Source organism: Leuresthes tenuis, unplaced genomic scaffold, assembly GCF_036924035.1.
Source record: "Leuresthes tenuis unplaced genomic scaffold, fLeuTen1.0.hap1 SCAF_12, whole genome shotgun sequence".
Classification (NCBI taxonomy): domain Eukaryota; kingdom Metazoa; phylum Chordata; class Actinopteri; order Atheriniformes; family Atherinopsidae; genus Leuresthes; species Leuresthes tenuis.
In genome coordinates, this window is record NW_027325366.1 from 24,696,714 (window position 1) to 24,715,714 (window position 19,001).

Genomic DNA, 19,001 nt, shown 5'->3' on the forward strand with positions numbered 1-19,001 from the left:
TTCATGTCCAGTAGGTAGCCCAGGATATCATGTTTTAGTATTAGCTATAGATAAATATGATTAGTCTGAGATGTACATTGATGCGTAAAAGTACGAATCTGTTCATAGATTATAAAGTGGGCACATGTGAAAAAGTTACATCTAGGCCTACTGCATACAAATGATGTCTAGATCGATTTCCCGATTTTGCTTGATGATAGCGATATGTTTAAAAAGGACTGTGAGCGAGGCATATGCGTGTTCATAGGAGGTCCAACCCCTTTCCTAAATCATTTTCTTTCCCCTTTGTTCACAACATTACAGTCTCACGTACAGAGAGCTACAGTACAAAGATTTGACAGTTTTCCATGACATTGTGATCATCTTCCTTATATCATTAGTTCTATCCTGGCAATCTGAGGTTTAATCTATTGTGATAATTCAAGGCTTCAGTAACAGTAAAGAGCTCAAGGGGAAACGGGTTTAATTTGATAACCATCTAGAATAATCTATACCTTAATCCTTCCACTGACAGTTCGCCTAAAAAGGGATGTGGAGGGTCGTGATAAGATGATAGCCTGTCAAGTCAGCGATCACACACACACGCCGCCGTGAGGAATACTAATCAAACTGTTTGCCTTCAAGTGCAGCAGCTCGGTGCGCAAGTTCGGACTTTTCCATTCAGCCTTGACAGTCTCTGCCAGGTTTTATTCTTAAAATCTGAATTGCATCGTGCTTTTATAGCGCAGACCTCTCTGTAGGAACTGCAAGTGATATCAATTGAGTCTCCCTTGTCTGCGAATCTTCTGATGTTCGGCAGGCTACCGGAGAGAGTGGATCCGGGGAGCGGCAACCAACTACTCTGCAGCCAGCAAGGGAAGCCCCCACGCGTTGCGCGCCCTGATCGCCGGGGTACCAACGTGTTAGCGTACGCGGAGCGCGTGTGCATGCGCGCACGGCTCTAAATGTGTGTGTTCGTGCGCGGCAAATCCCCGGGCTCCGTACTCAACAGTTGCCACCGGAGCGGCGGAGAGCTGAGGAGGAGAGCGAGAGAGATAGCAGACTGAGGACGGACGGACTCGGAGCCCCACGCCGCTCTGCCCGGCTCTGCTCCTGACATGCAGTCGCTCATCTCTCCAGTGACCAAGGCCATCCTAGTAGCGCTCTTCATATTCGCCATACTCCTAATTCTCTATGTGATCCTGTGGTACATTTGCAGAGACGTGGACTGCGACCACGGCATCTGAGGATTCCGTTAAAACGGGAGTAACAGGAACACAACAATGGGGCGCACAGCGGAGCCCACAGAGCCCAGGGTCATCCTGTAAGTCCTCATATCTGTCTTGTCTTTTTACGTCAACATTCGTGTTTTGGCTCTCTCTGTGTGTCTGTGTTTGTGTGAACACGCGCGCACGCTTGTTGCGCGTAATGTTAAACGCGCTCTGTTTAAAAGGTGATGACCGGCACTCTCTCCAGCGGCGCCCGGTATCCCAAACCAGAGTAGAGCCCACCAAATCCCCCTCTTTTTTCCAAATTGACAACGATCATCCATCACTGACACCGTGTGTATCAGACACCCGCAGTTATTACTGAAAAGGAATTTTCAAAGGTGATACAATGTCATCAAGGGGATATCGAAGTAGAGTCAAACGGCGCGCGCGCGTGTGTGGGGGGGCTCTTAGTTAGTGTGTGGAGAGCGAAGACCGCCAGTGACATTGCGGTAAACGCCGTAGATGTCCCTTAAGGTCAAGAACAACAGTGTTTTCCTAATGTTGTCAGCATTGTTAGCCCACTTCTCCTCCCTCCTTACATATCCGCAGCATTAGTTCGCGTTCAGTTCATCTAGGTCTCTGAGGATGCTTCACACTGGCATTTAACGTCCAACAAGATAACAGGATTATCTCCACCGGTTCCCGTGCGTCTCATTCTTAATCTGTTTTGTGTCATGTGTTTTTCCTCTTCTTTTCTGGCGCCCTTATCGCCAATACTCCGTTAATGCTTTTACGCATAGCGCAAATTCATTCGACTTGACAGCTTGAGCTTCTTCCGTCGTGCTATGTCCAGTCTGACTGTGTACTGACTCAACACACACATACACACACGCACGCAAACACGCGCGCACACACACGCACAGACGCACGTCTACTCACTCAAACAAACGCACTGCAGTTCACGCTTAATGAGGGACTTCTCGATATTGCAGGCACGTTGGCCCCTGGTGCATAAATAATGTCAGATGGCCCATAAATCTATTAATATGTGTGATATGTAGGCTGCTTTTCATGTAGGTACAAAACATTTTAGTCTGCTGTCCTCAACCAGAAAAACTAAAAAAAATGTTCACGAAGGACAGACCAAGGACATGTTGATCTTTTTTTAAAAACTTAACCTGTGAAGAGGGGAGGGGGATGCATAGCAAAAAATAAATAAATAAATTGTGCCCTCCCTCATAGCAAACAGGATCTTCATCTTTTGAGAAGTCTTTTGTATGTTTACATCATCAATTTATGTTAGATATTTTCAAAAAAGGAAATGGGAAATTATGCACCTTGTGAAATCTCTCGTGATTACTGAGTCATAATCACTGTCTGCAGCTCTTTCTTTTTTCTTTTTTTTTTTGGAATGGATTACCTCTAACTCCCCATAACAAACAGCCAGCCATCTCCCCTAACTCACCGAGAAAGTTTGTGCCTAAACATCTCTTATGTTCGGCTATGGGTGCTACACTCTAAATGCAAAAGCAGCCAAAACGACTGGATACAGCCACGAAGAAGAAACCCCACAGTCTCCTGACACGTTGAGAGTATTGCCCTGTGCAGAAAAGCAGACAGGCAAGACGGCAGATGCCCTCTTTGACCAGGGCCATAAAATGATTTTGCCAGACATGTATGCAAGCAGCTTAAGTTACCCTCTCAGCATAGACATAGCAACCCACTCTCACTCATGCACAGGCTGAAAATGACCGTTGAGACTCACTCTGCCCCAGTAATGACATGATGAGAGAGCAGGAACACAAAGGTGTATGACAACTGCTCCAGCTGTTGCTGTCCTGCATGCTGGATTGTTGTCGCTATGTGTTAAGATGGAAGCAAAGGGGGAAGCTGTGTTTGATCAACTGTGTATGTCTGTTCAGTTTGCAAAAGAAGAGAGGCAGTGCGTGTGACAGTGTAGGAGGGGGTTAAACACTGATATGCTCCAAAATTACTGAAAAAAGTGGAGCAGGGAAGGCTCAGTGGGACTCAGGATGGGAGACAGGTGTGTGTGTGTATGTGTGTGTGCACCCGTGTGTGCATGCATAAGCATGAAACTCACCCAGGTTCATTCAATATGTTTTCTCTCATTGAATACATCTGTAAATGATCCTGCTGCAGTTGACTGCATGTGTGGTAGCAGAGGAGATGTTTAACTGTGTGACTTTCACTCATACACAAAGCATTTCCTTTATGATTAAATTGTCTTCATGGTTATATTCCAGAATTTAAACTGATATAATTAGTTTTTTTTATGTTATGGACCTACCACAAATAGTCAACAATTCATAATGCATAATTTAGAAAGAGAAAAATGCTTTGGAAAAATCAAAAAAATTAAAAACTGAAAAGTAGTGCCTGAATATATATCCTCCCTCTTTGCTTCAAAGCCCTGAATTAAGATCTTGTGCTGCCATAATAGTTAACCAGCATAATTAGTTCAATTAGGTTCCCCTCAGTGCTATCGAATGCCTTTTTAACACATGAGATGCGTAACATTAAAGGCTTCATCAGTCTGTGAAAGCGATGGCATTCACTTTTTCACACATTGGGCATTCTTCCTTCAGTGTTCCTCCTCATTCAGACAGGGCTGTGAAAGTGACATGTGGGTGATATTTCCAATTCACATAACACTGGAAAGTGCATTAAGTGTGTAGACTATGGCTATAAGGCTATAGTGTAATAGTCCTTCACAGTCTTCCGACAACAACATGTCATATCATCATGACAATTCATATTAGTGGCGGCGTGAAACAAAGCAGCAGTGGATGACAGCAGCCGGAAATATCCCTTTCTTATATGTTTAGGCTTGCTGAGCAGTCAGTGTTATACCTGTGAGGGTTTACTTATACTACAGTAACATTGAAGTTGTTATCAACTTGATGAAAGTGGGATTTTATTTCACCAGTTGCTTGTTAGATGAGAAACTGCATGATCATCACACTATGCTATGCAAGGGTATCGAGTCACAGTTAATAAATTTGGATGTCATACTCTTTGCAATTGAAATACTGATATATGGTCAGATAGAGGACGAGAATTCCAGCTACAGTTAAAACCCTTTTTTTCTCATTAATTAATTTTACTAAAGCTAATTTGTGCTTTAGCTATTTACTGCAGGTACACTCATGGTGAAGGAAACAGTTATTGATTTATTAAATATTGCATTTTGTCAGATTCCTATGAACAGCTGATCATATGTCAAATTAACCCACCTGTGCCTGTCAGTTCGTTAATGTGACTGCAGAAGAATATATATATATATATATATATATATATATATATATATAAACACACACACACACACACACACCTGTTAGAAAACATCCAAAGTGTGCAAACAGCACACTGAAGGTAAAAGAGTTCTTCTAAAAGGTCTCAAACAGAGCTAGGTAATGAAAAATAAAAAACACAATACCCGTCAGAGCACCATTAAATCCATAAATTGGATTATGGAAAGAGTACGACATCACAACAAATCTGCCAGGAAGGGGCAGGCTACACAAACCATACAGGAAGGTCATTAATCAGAGAGGTAACAAAGAGGCCAAAGATTACCCTGAAAGAGCAGCAAAACTCTTGGAGCGCTGGTCCATCGTACCACTTTAAGTCGTACATTTCATAATGCTGAGCTTTAGGGAAGAGAGGCCAGAAAAAAACCTCATTGCTTAGAGAAAGCAAAAATCTGGAAGACTCTAAATGTGGACAAAGGTACTCTGGCTGGATGAGACTAGAACAGAACTAGCTGCCCATCAAGCAAAAACACACCAATAGCCCTTGGATCACCATTCACAAACTGAAGCATGGTGGTGGCATAATCATGCTGAGGGGATGGTTTTTATTGACATTGCCTGAGAAAAGGTCAGAATTGAAGTAATGATGCTAAAGAAGCAAAACGTGGATGATCTTTTTTTAGTTGTCCAGGAAATTGAGAGTGGAAGAGTGGTTCACAAGTCAATGTGACAACGATCCTCAGTATCCTGTTAAAGCAGCGTTACAGCGGGTTAAGGAGGCACATTTCAATGTCTGGGAATGGACTGGAGAAATCACAGACCTCAATCCAACCAAGAATGTGTGGTACGACTCAAAGATTGCTCTACTCTAGTTAAACCTATCTCGCTCAAAGGAGCAGTAGCAATTTATCTTGACAAAATGAGTAACAATCACAGTAGTTACATGTGCGAAACTCACAGAGACATATCTTAAGAGATTTGCAGCTGTAATTGATGCAAAAGAGGGCTCTTCCAGGAATAGATTTTGTGTGTGTGTGTGCGTGTGTGTGCATGTGTGTGCATGTGTGCTGGAGTGGAGGGAGCAAATAAAACAAACTGCAAAGATCCATTTAAATTTCAGATTGTGAGGCAACAAAATAGGGAACATGTCAGAGTAGATGAATACCTTCACATTGCCCAGAGTCACCAGAAACTGAAAAATAATAACATTTGTAAAACGTGGTAGCCTGTAACAATGTTTACTTTTCCCATCTTAATTTGCTTTACCATATAAACCAAACCCTGTACTTTAACTCTAATCTCAACTGTGTGCTTTCAACTCCTAATTGTAACCATTAGCGGGTGGTAGCAAAGTAGAAAAGCAGGAAATCACGGAAGTGGATAAGTGAACAGACTGAGGAAATGGTTATAAAGGACACAATTTAAATAAGCAAGTATTTAGGTACATAATCTCATCTGTCATGAGATTAGGTTGTTTTTACAATTCTCTGTACAGACATAGACTGAAGGACAAAGGGATTCTTTCAGATCGCTTGAATGTTGATACACCTTGATAGATCTCCATTAAGCTGAGAATGAGGTCATAAAAAATGCAGTGATGAACGTGAATTATTGAAGCTTTAAGCAGTGGATGGGATTTGTTATAGTGCTCCTGCCTAACACTGCACATAAACAGTATATGAAAAAAGGACAGCACAAGGAGAAGTGTACCATAGAGAGGATATGTGAGGATAAGCAACAGTTAATTTTGTGTGAAACACAATCTGGAACACAGCAACACGTGTTTCTGTGTGTCCGTTAAACATTCATTCTCACAAATAACTTAAAAAAAGTTATGGTAAACGGCACCGCTCGACACCTACTCTAGCTTTGTAGACATGAAATCATCAACGAAGTTTCTCATAATCATAAAACTATTGTTGTGGCTGTTGTGGGTTGGTGGCATATGGCTTTTTTGGTAAGAAAGGTGATTATAAACTTAATGTTTTTCAGTCTTACAGTAATTTCAATATTTATCCTTAAACTGTGGAAGAGTCAATTCATTCAACCACAAATGTTGTAACCCCTAATAATATGCGAGTCATTCATTTTTTTATTAATGAAAAGTTTCTTTTTTGTTTTAGTAACTGGCGGTTGAGCCAGTTTTCTCTTTCTTAAAAGCACTGTCTACTTTAATCAGATTCACTCACCCTAACCCATTCACAACCCGGACATCCTGTTGCACATCACTCTATTGTCTTTTTTCTCCACAACAATCGTCTCTCTCATAAGGGCAAACAACTGCCCCAGAGTTGTTTTAAAAAACAACACGTGCCTGCCCTTATTAGGCCTCATCCCTATTCATATCACCCTTTAAGCAGTGAAGCCGGGTCAGGATGACCCATCATCACATAAGTTATGTCCTCATTCTGAGGGTCTTACATGTTCTCAGGAAGATAGAAGCATTAGAACATACAAAACTGCACACACACCTCAAAGCCATAAAAATAGATCGTGAGTGACTCAGCCGTTATGTAAAGTCCATCTCTGATAGGGCCGCCTGGGGCTGTTTATGTCAGTTTAGCTTGACGACACTGGAGCCGAGGTGACACATGTCTGCTGTGTCCGAGTTTCAATACACACTCACACACACTTTTGTGCCTGTGAGCCTCTCTCCGTCTTGGACATCCTTCCTAAGTCTTTACTCCCCGGTGTATGTCCCCCACTGGACAAAGATGTGATATAGTCAGCGTAATTGACTCCCTCTAGCCTGAACAGTGCACATTATTAGCATAAAGAAAAAGCTGAGATGGAAACACCATGTTAGGCATGAATCCCATCCGACATCCCTTTGGCCAGGTGCATTCGATCAATAATGTTAAACAGGATCAACTCAGGACTCGATTCCAGATCAAGATGGATATCTTTACTAGATGTTGTCTTCATTAAGAATCACATCTGATTTTCTCTGTCATTCATGGTTGAAGGCAGCTGCTTCATTATAGGTTTATCATCTGAGAAAACTTTGACTTAATTAAAATTGAACTTTTGGATTGAAATTTTAATCAGCTTCCATGTAATAAGATTTTCTCACTCATCATCCTCTGTATGAGCACAGACATCTAATTACCCGTGATAATTTTAACACTAGTTCTGGACCTTTTGTTGAAAAAAGCAAACAAAAAACCAAAATCCAACCAGGGAGTGGCAAAAGTGTTTAAGTAAATTGGAGGACCCTTTGAATAAAATGTGTCCTTGCGTTGGACTGCATGACTGAGCCAAATCTGTCTTTTTTGGGTTAAACAAAGAGAGAGTTGATGGCCTTGAAGCTGAGAAAGTGGAGCACACACCCACACATACACACACTGTGACTTGTCAGTGTTCACCTAATCCTGGAGTGAGAGAAAGGAGGGAGGAACGCAAGAGATGAAAGAGAATCGCAGTCCCGTAACAGTGACAACAGGTTTCAGACAGAAAGAAGAGCACACACTAACTCGCAGACTGTTAAACCAAATGTGTTAAATACTGTGTGTTCACTTGTCTTGTACTGCGTGTAAGTGTGTATTTGAGAATGTGTTATTGAGCGTTAATGACAGTCTTAATTGGTACAAGCAAATATCCCTCCCACTGCTCCTCATTCTACATCTACTAATAGAAAGACATCCTCTCCCTGATGGCAGTTAGGAAAATGGTTTTGGGATGTGTTTGATGAACATGAGTGTACATACGCACACATTTTTGTCCCCTACAAATGAAAAAATGCATGTCACACACACAGTTTGTGTGCACATAGCATGGATAAAAGGGTATGAATATTTTTTGTGGGCTGCAGTTTGTAGTCTGCAGTTTTTGTCTTTTCTTTTTTTTTGTGCGAGACCTTTGTTCTAACTTCAAACTATGTGCACAAATCTGATCCTGGAGTATTTGTTCTTTGCCCAGGTGTAATTACGGAAGCTGCGAGGTTTTTTTTTTTTTTTTTAGTACATCTGACATTTCAGGAGCTGCTTTCATGTTTATCTACAATAGCCTGGAAACTGGAGAAAGATCAATTACAGTTCAAGGGAAAGTTTGTGAAGCTCTGAACAGGCATATAAGGCAGCTGAAAAGAGTTGGATTGTTCAAAATATTATGTGAAATGCTGAGGACGCTGAATTTCGCTTGCGCTCTATAGCTTCAAGAAATATATAGCAACAAGCTGTCCCAGTTAGATGTGAGACTTTTCAACCATCCTGGTAAGTCTCTGATAAACCTATGATTGTTGTCAATCTGAGAGAGATTTCAGACACAAGAGAAAACACACACACCTGTAAAACAGTCTAGAATATAATGACCAAGATCCCAGACATCTTGTGTTTCCAGGATGTTATCAGCTGTAATGTGCAGCTGCTAATTGCAAAAATAAAAAATCTTAGGTTTAATTTCCGTGTTTATAAGTTGGCCTTTCAATGGCCTTTTCCCACCCACGTCTCTGAGTGAGATCCCACTCCGAACTGCTTCTCCTGGGGTTTCCTCCCGGTTCTCCTCTTTAATAGTCTAAGTGTTTATTTATTTATCTATTTATTTCATATTTATTTAGTTCGTTTTCCCTTGTCTTCATAGAAGGCTGGGGCTGGGATGAAACCCATGACACAAGACTAGTAATAAGTAAAAGTAGCGATATCATGATGTAAAAGAGAAAAAAAGGCATGACGTCTAAAAAAAATAAACTAAAAACTTAATCAGGCAAAAATGATACACATCAAACCTAAATGTGCTGAGATGAATGGTTTGTTGCACTTCTTCTACTCTTCCTTGCTATTTCTTAGGTAAGAACACAAAGTATCTCACTAATAAAAGAAGGAATCTCTATCTGTATGTCTGTCATCCATTCATCTGATCTACTTCACATGTGTATTGCTGGGGATAGGAATTATAATGTTTAGTGTTAAGTTGATTAAAACCCATTTTTGTCACAAAGTCCAAAGATATAATTCCAGAATGTTGTCACTGATCAAAGACCATAGCCTTTGATCTTGTCCCACATGACACTTGTCTGTACTATCATTGCAATGTCAGGAGTAACAGTAAGTATTTGATTATGTATTTATAATGTTGTTAATTTGCTAAGGTTGACACTAATGTAGAAGAAATATCTATGGCAAACGATCAGCTGTTGCCTTTTGTCGAAAAGAAACATGAACATTTTTAGTTGACATTTAAGAATGTTTACAACTGGGAAAGTCTGTAACACTTCTGCATTTTAAGAGATTTTAAAGATTTTGCTTCATATTTGCACTCATTAAATCTTCTACGCTGTGTATAACTGGCATAAGTAACTTAGCCTACCTATAATTGCCAACTTTGATGACAGTACGCAGACTAGTTTATTTAATCTAAAGCAGGAAATGGAAAGGTGCCTGATTGGACAAAAATGGCTTTTGCACAATTACATGCACAATTAAATTCACATTACGATGGAAACATGTCAGTTATTATGCTTCAGCTTTCCCCTGACATTAGCATAAATATGAATACATGTACTGCAAGGGAATAGAAATTAAGCATTTGGATTTAGAAAAAAATGTAACATGTTTTAAACACAGTACGCAATAAGCACACACATGCTTTGTACTTTAGGTTGCAAACTGAGAAAATCCCACTGGATTTTTTAAAAATCTTTCCACATATACATACTGTGTTACAACATGTTACATTTATACACATATATATATATATATATATACTTTGGCCAAACAGTGTGTAGCCTGCAGCTTTGTCTGTCAAAGTCTGAGCTTCCAGTCTAACCTTGATTGTCTGTCTCTCAGATGGAGGAGGCTTCTGAAGAAAAGCTGTGCAAGACGCAGCTCAAACTGTCAGAAAAGACAGCATTGATCCACACAAGCTGTTGCACTCCAGAGACCAAATTGCCCATGACACACCCGAAGATTTCCCTTTCTGCACAATACAATGCTTTACCTACCATCTCCCTTGGGGCAGTTAATCACTTACAAAAACAAATAGTGGTAAAGTGTTAAAGAACAGCACTTCAGAACGCCCTCTGAAAACTCTTGGAGCCTTTTTCTGCTAAAAATATTCAATATTATCATATTTTTCTTCTTGCCAGAATAAGTCCAGATGAAATAAGGATTACATATTTAACTGGCAGCGCACACATACACATACAGAGTTCCCACAGAGCTGCTGTCAGTCTGGATTTCCAAATAAGCCAAGTTGCAATCAGCCTGTGGTTGTCATAAAAGAGTAGGTGACTGTTGGTTGGAGCTATTTTGAAGCTGATCACATGTTATTTACATCACACACCCTCCTGTCATGAACTCTGCCCAGCATGTCTCATATGTGTCTTCATTTCTGGGTGTGTGTTTGTGTGGTTTCGTACTAATGTGTGTGTCCCTGATGTCCCATCAGCCCAAATAATCATCCAACAGTCATGCGTGAGATGCGATTTCCTTTAAACAATAGCAGGCCAGTTCGCTTTGCTGACCCCCAATCTCTCAGGCTGCTTCAGAACAAACGCTCATAAACAACCTCCAGAGTTCAACCTCCATAAGGATGATGGCACAGTCTCTTTATGTTGCTGCTCATTTAGCTGCCTTTTAGAGCGGACTTTAATAACCGGGGCCAACTGCTTGTCAGTGCTGCTATTCTAACCTGACCTTAACTATTGGATTGTGGGCAAGACGCAGGCTAATACTAATCATTTCCTTGTCAAGCCCCAACCCTATCTTTAACAGAAATGACTGTAATTTCATTGAAATGAGGGAGATTTGGTCCACCTACTTTAAATGCTTGTGATAATTCAGCAGGCTCTTTGTTAGCTGAGAAAAGTCCATCACTACAGTAGGTTAGACGTTCAAATCTTCTGACAGAGGTCAATGTTGATATTGAGGATGAGCTTTTAACTGTCTCCTGCAAATCAGTTTTTGTGGTCATCCATGTATGTATTTATTTATATATCTATTTTCTATCTCAGGGCTATAGTTATTAATTTAAGAACAAAAATATATAAATCAGAATGGCTCTCGTGACAATGTGATCTCATGACAGATTGTAAAATATGAACCTTGGTCCACAGGAAAAAAAGAAGAAAAAAAAAGAACAAATAATTCACAATAAAAGGGTGAATTTTTCTAACCCTAACCCTGAAAAAAAACCCGGCTTTCTACTGAGATACAGTTATCAGGATGGCCTTTACAACACGATAATAACCCTTAGTCCACATCACAATCCACAGTATCTAATCTACATTATAAAGAGCCAGAAGAAAGTTTTGAGATGGCTCTCACACTCCCAAAACTTCAATATCCACAAAAATCAGTGGACATACCTCAAAAGAGTAGTGCATATATAACAGCCAAAGAATGCCACGGACCAAGAAAGCTTTTGCAGGAAAAATGAGCTAAATTCAACAAATATGAACTGAAAGACTCTTAGATAATTCAAAACAGCATTCACAAGCTCACAAGGCCCATTTCTTTTTTCTATTATTTTGAAACTATAAATATAAAATAATAAAAAAGAGATAAAAAACTGGAACCTAACTTTTGCAGACCACTGTAGCTCTTTTGATTGATTGGTAATATTGATGCATCAGTGCTCGTGGTCCTTTTAGTTGATTTACAGCATTCTTAATGTGAAATTTATTGCAAAGACTCACAATCTTAGGCCACAGGATAAATAAGGAAATTGTTAGATATTCAATAGGCTTATATCTTTTTTTTTTTAAAGACTGCAACACAAAATTTAATTATTCTTTCTCTAATCACAGCAGCACACTTGTGTGTGGAGTAAATCGGGTGAAGAGTTTTCAAGAAAAGTTTCAAATAGCAGAGCAGTGTGCATTTGTTGAGGGAACTTTGTACTGCCAAAGTCTTATTTACCTGATTATCATCACAGTCCTCAGCAAGAGCAGTCTTGTTCGACTGACTCAAGCTTTCCCAGGACACAAAAGTTTGACAGCCAAAAAAAACCTCCTTGTCAATCAAAACTGCTGGCAGGAGTTGCATTACTCCAGACACATGCTCTTAAAACCTATCCTGGCAATTCATGGATCAAAGTAGTCTGTCATATGGCTGTTTCTTCTGAAGTGTGTGACCTCACTGGCAGCAGTTAATGAGGTGGTCACTGAGTTGAAAGAAGCAATATGCTGGATCTTCAAAAAAGGATCATGTGGCAAATCAAGCAGCCAGGCAGCAGCAAGAGTACCCTCAATCATGCACTCCTCAAACCAGACTGCCAAGCGATAGAAGTCTTCGGGGATCATATTTTTCTGAGTCAACTATTGAATCTGCAGGAAAAAAAATCAGTTTAGTCCTTTGAAGGTTGTCCTTATACATCAGTTTTATAAATCACACTTACTACGTAAAGGCGAAGACGCGAGGTTGAACAACTTCATAATGGAATGTGTCCCATAGTTGGAACAGCGCCTTTTAACCATGCTTTTTACTCCGGGTGTCTTGCCCTGCCTCTCTCAACTGATTATCCTCTCTGAATCCGATAAAAAGATGTGGTCTGCTCTCTGGTTTCGTCTTCTACCTGCTATCAAGCTTTATCTACTGGGTTTTAAGGTCCTGCTGGTTCAGCTGTTAAATAAACCTTTAAGGCTGCCAGGTCAGTTAAATTTCCTTTCAGACAGCTGCAGCGTCAACAAACGTTAGTGTGACAGGTTGGATATCATTCAGCTTTGTGTCACGGTCAGTAACGATATAACATCGCAAAAGTAACCGCTTGGAGTATGTTACACGTTTAATTCTTGTTATTCGGGATGGGCTGTCGCTGCGTTGCTTCAGAGCTAAGCTAGCCTCGCTAACTAGTTGAAATGTTTCCGACACGTGCACTTAAAAAATAACTGCCTGCTTGGTATTACTTTTGCCGAACTCACCCTGATGACTTTAAGTTTCCAGTAAACCCCGAAGTATGATCTCGAACCTGTTTGCATTTGTCGTCTAGCGATGTGAGTTTAAATTGATCATCTTTTCCACGCAGTCTGATGTAGTTGGAGTAGCACGTAGTCCACTGAGTTTATAAAGCGCCTGATGTGCTCAGTTGCTGAATTAATTTTACACGGCAGTTGTTGTTAATTATTTGCTTATTGAATTGGATGACAAAGAAATACAACGTGATGTAAATACTGCTGGCTCACTCCAACATCAACTATTGGAAATAGGCTCACGTAATAACGGGACCAGCAAACTGTAGTTGTTCTTATGAAGAAGAAGTGTATTTTTAGTTGACAGCTATGGAAACACAGGTGGGTCATAATTAATCTACGTTGCCTGCCATCTCAAATACCATTTGGAGTCTATTATACGTCGTTACAAGCGCCACCAGCCGATGAATAACGCCACCTGCTGTTGCCTGGTGACATTATTTAATTATTTTATAATTATTCCCAGCCTAAACCAATTCATTTAAATGACAAGGGCAGATCTTACTAATCATGAACTTATTGTGGCTTTGCAGATTGTTAGCAGCCTACACCAACATGTGAGATGTTTTACACACTAACTTTAAACATTTGCACCATGAATCTTGTGATCAAAACATGCTGGTCAAGCAAGTAAACAACTCACAGGTGACAATGACCTAAGTGACCCACAGAATTGACAGGTGGATCAGCAACACAGGTGACCTCAACGACTCTCAAAGTGTGAAAGCACCTTCATAGCCTGAAACTCCCCCACCAGTTAGTAAGAATTGAAGATATAACTAGCCTGTTTGTCTTGTATTTTGAATAATATTATCATATGGATAGATTAACAACAACAACAACAACAATCACAGATGAAATCAAATATCTGCGGCAGGCAGGATTTTCTCCAGGATGCAAACAAATTGCAAAGCCAAAATCATTTTAACAAATTTTAATCAAATTTAACACAAGGTAATGTACATTTAACATCTGGTTGTGTTTGTAGTAGTACGTAATAGACGATAGGTGGCGCAAAATAGGCAGCTGTCGTGGGAAAGGAAACTAAATGTGGCCCAGTTGGCCAGCGTTGGTTATCTAGTTTGTTCGTCCAGCACGTTTTGTGTGTTTAGCTGAGGGGGTGAGACTTGCTGATACAGGAAGGAATATTTTTATGTAATAGGTTAATACAGAATTAGTTTTAATGCAAGCCATCTTTTTCAAACCACCTGCTTTTGAATACCATATCTTAACCAAGTAGTATCTAATGTGCAGAAACAACAAGAAACAGCGTGTAAAAGACAGCAGAGTTACTTACAAGTAAAGTTACTTGGCACCAGTGGTAGTATAGCAGCAACAATAGTGAGCCATTACTGAGCCATTATTGGTTTGAGAAAATCTAATTTTCTCTATAATGCATCTTTAAAAGTCCACCCCAGAGAACATTTTGTTTTCCTTACCGGTTTGTATCTGAGCTTGTGTCGTAAATGGGTAAATGCTGGTGCCATGTCCACAGTTCCCATTGATTATACTGTATATCACACTGATGAATTGATTTTTGCCTTTTTTAAACACCTTCATAATCTCTATTATACCACAGTTTTTTAGACTAACAGCAAGGAAATCTCACCTCAAATGGCATTCTTTCTGATATTTTGTGTCCTCTTCTGCCTCTGCCAGTGATGCCCAGACAAGATGGCACTGTTGCCATAGTGACAGGAGGAGGCAGGGGAATCGGCTATGAGGTAGTTCGCAACTTGGCCAGACTGGGGGTGCATGTTATCATAGGTATAGTATCTACCACCTCAACACTGACATTCAAACTGGACTGGAGATGCAACATTTTAGATGCACACATGGGGGGATTTCCCTAAAGGCTGCTCTATAACAGTTTAAACGTAAATATACAAAAAATACTAGCAATTAATCTCTTTTAGTTACAGTATACTGACAAAACTAAGAGTTTTGTGCAATGTCACAATATAACAAAATCTACTAAGGTATAGTACTTTAAAAAGGCAAAAACAAAGTGAATTTTAAGAGGGTTTGAAAAGACAAGGGTAACCTTAATGCTACTGAGCATTGTTGTACCCTCATTCCATTTCCCAACTCACAAAGGCTCCTTAAAATGCTGTTCTCCTTCTCTGTTCCCTTCCTTGAGTTTCGTTATTGTGAAGTCTTTTTCTCCTTTGCACTGCACAGGCCCTACCAGGTCTAAAACGAGGAATTGTATCAGCTCTGAGGAAAGACTGTCAAGTGAGGTGGATATTTCAGGAATTTTGAGTACATTACTTTTGGAATACCAGTACAAAGATAAATGTATTGTATTCATATGCAAGACCTTTGTTATGATGACATTACATCCAACAAGAGTATGCTTCAAACACCAAACTTGACAAATTATCTGTATACACAGATGTGAAAGTGGTGGCACAATAACTGTCTCATCACACATGACAGAATGCGCTAAATTACTGCTAAAACCACTGTCATTATATTTTTAAATGGCTGCTCCAGAGTAACACTTGAACAGAGAAGACATGTGTTGGTCTGTTAACAGAAGTAAAGTCTATTCAGTTGACGCACCATCTGACTAATTCTGAACAAAGCACCGATGGATGGAACATGGTAAACTAACCAGACCAGCTCACTGTTACCTAAAATAATCCACTGGCATCTGTGTAAGCCATGAAGTGAATTTAAAGGCCATACTGTTTGATTTTTAAATTACTGGTTGAAGATACTTTACGATAGTAAATATAAGTTTTGTGGTTAGTGAAAGTCTGGAAAGGGAAATACTTGAAAAGACAATGGAAATGGATATCTGCATGGGAAGATACCAAAGCTTAAAAGTAGAAAAGCAAATCTACAGAGGGCCCCCTCTGTGTGTATATTTAAACATATGGCTGTCAGAGGTCCTTTAACAATGTTAGTTGGTGAACAGTGCATTGATATTCTACTTTACACCCCACATCTTAAGGTTTGTAATAGCATCCCAGGAGATTGTTTTCACCGTTACAAAAGACATGGGATGCTTCTCTGTGAGAGGATGTAAGGAGATTTTGAGGTCTGCTGGGAATAGTAGGCTGTTATCAAACTTAGTACTAAATGCAAATTTAGGATTATGGGAACCCATAAGCATAAATAAGCTTCTGGCTTTGTTCTTTTATTCATTTTGCAATGTTTACTGTTGGAGGATAAATGTATTACATCGAAGTCTTATAGAGGAAATTATATTTTGGTTTATTTTTAATATTGTATATAAACCCTGTAATGCCATTGTGCACAAACACAAAGGAGTAAATATTGATTATTAAATATAATGAAGATGCGTTGTGGAATATGCTAGTTATTTTAAATCTATTTTATGAAGGATGTACTTGATAACACTATAAAAATATCGATGCCTTTTTTGGTACACACATGTAAATAGTCAAAATAACAAACGCCACCTTCTCATCAGGTCATGTGATACATATCAAGTGATGCCCTGAGCATTAATAGGAAGGTTCATGCTGCTGCGCACACCTGACCACACGTGGGTTGTGGTACGTTTACTTAGAACTTCTAACTTACTAACTTGGAAAGTATTTTGATCAGTAATATTATGTCTTGAAAGAAGCAGATCAACCTACATTGTTAGGATACCAAATACCAGATGTGTTTTATAATTACACGGAGTCTAAACCTATTATGTTAGTCTGATATTTTATGCCTTTCTTGAAAAGTTACAGTACGTTGCAGATACCAACTTCCATCAGTAGGTGGCAGAGTTGTACCACCTAAGGAGATTTATCCTGAAACACAATTAGAAGGGACATAATACTTGATAAATAAATAAAAATAGAAATTGAAAATCAATACAGTAGAAATGTTTAGCCTATAAATGTTTTTAGCCATACTCAGAAATGACTTCTGTGCGTATACCCAGAACTTAAATTTCTCCCCTTCAGAGCATCTTCTGAACAATGCAACTCCAGGCTGTATTGTTGTTTTACATTTTGTAGTTTACCTTGCACCTAGTGCTTGTTTTTTTTCCCGACCACAACAAATTATCTCTCCAAATTCATTTTACAAATAGTTTTGATATGAGACAGGGCTGCTACAAAAACAAGGAAGAAGAGCTGCTAAAGCACCATAGAAGACAAACTGCTACAGCAGCTAGGATGGACTTGTATTGAGAAGGTAGAACTGAAAATGATTTTTTTCTAAATGTAATTTTATCCTTTTCCCTAAATTAGGAGCCATACTTTAAAATAGTAAGTTGTGCTGATGTGTTCTGGCCTTTTGGACTCTGAGCTGGATCTCAGCTGTTTCTAGGAAACCACTAAGGGACAGTGGCCTCCAGTGTTAAAGTTACTCCTTTATATTAATTTTTTCTCAAGTAATGACAGTAATGATTTGGTGATTTTCTCATAGAAGATGGGTGAGTTTGTAGGATTGGGGTTCCACTTCCAAAGTGGTGAGAAAGAGGAAGAGCAGAGATAGAATAAGAGAGACCAGACCCACCTTATTGGACTTGAGTTTAATCTCCATTACTCATGGAGTCATACCGCCCTATATGTAGGTCTTTCCACAGATGTAAACTTGAAAATATTGTCTGTTATACAAAGAAATCTGTGATTTGTTGCACAAATTGGAAAAAACAAGCTAACAATAACCACTCACTCAATCCGTTACAGTGACAATGGTAATCATAATGAGCCACTTCACAGTTTGATCCGTTAAATCCGTGGTTTCCTCTATGATGTGAACAGGATGACATTGTTCACTTTTGTTCTTTTGTCTTGAGGGTTCTGTTGGGGATTAATGTTTTCAGGAAGTGCAATTCCTCCTTTAGTCTCTAAATGAGACTCCACAACTGGCATTAGCATCTGCTCAAACGTACACATCCTTTGGGCTTGATATTATTTCCTCTACATTGCACAAAATATTTACAAATTGGTCATATTATAAGTTTTTGCACAAAGATCTTCCACCTAAATATAAAATCTTATTATATAGTATCCAAATATTTAGAAGAATATGCCAGTGCATTCTTTTTTAATTCACTTGTGTGTTATAATCTGTGGGGTAGAGAAGAAATGGAATGAGATCTTCTTCCTCCGCTTCAAGTGCCCACTGTATCATTTCCTCTTATTTTGGCTCCTGTTCTTTGTAAAAATTAAATAATTCTATAAATTATTTTGCTAACATTTCTTTAACTATTCCCCCACTGTCATCCCTCGATGGAGTCGGAACTCTCTATTATAATATCTTTGCCTGAATAAACAAAAACACCAAAAACAAGTTGGATATTTCAGTCTTATTCACTCTGTGCTTTCACTTCTTCAACAGTTGAAGTATTCTTGGAGATGATATGAGTTTGAACTCGGTCGGTAATCTACTGTGGTCTCAGACAGTCCTGCTTGTTTTAAAGATGATCTCACAGCTGAGGACTAAACATGTGTCTCCGTATCTAATAAACCAGCTTCATGAGATGATCCATGGGATTAGAATATTAATGTTAAAGTGGATGCCTCTCTGATCTTGGAGTGGATGCATATTTCAGGTGGAGCATTAGCATAGTGCTCGTGTGAGGAGAGTTTGTTTTGAGCCTCTTCACTATCAAATGCTAGAAATAGATATTGACCAGGGAAGTTATGCTTGAAGTAC

General features: G+C 39.4%; 1 protein-coding gene across 3 annotated transcripts in view; it reads left to right on the forward strand.

Annotated features, from left to right (window-relative positions):
• Positions 1-735: 735 nt before the first annotated feature.
• LOC140319572 (polyprenol dehydrogenase-like) overlaps positions 736-19,001 on the forward strand; it is a 40,177-nt gene continuing 21,911 nt past the window's right edge. The window contains exons 1-2 of one of the 3 annotated variants that reach the window (XM_072397254.1): positions 736-1,303; positions 15,027-15,134. In XM_072397254.1, the coding sequence (XP_072253355.1) occupies positions 15,029-15,134 (106 nt within the window). In that variant the 5' untranslated portion in view covers positions 736-1,303; positions 15,027-15,028. Of the gene's footprint in view, positions 1,304-12,930; positions 13,049-13,863; positions 14,128-15,026; positions 15,135-19,001 lie in introns of those variants that run through there. The other 2 variants (XM_072397252.1, XM_072397253.1) reach the window with 2 other exon arrangements.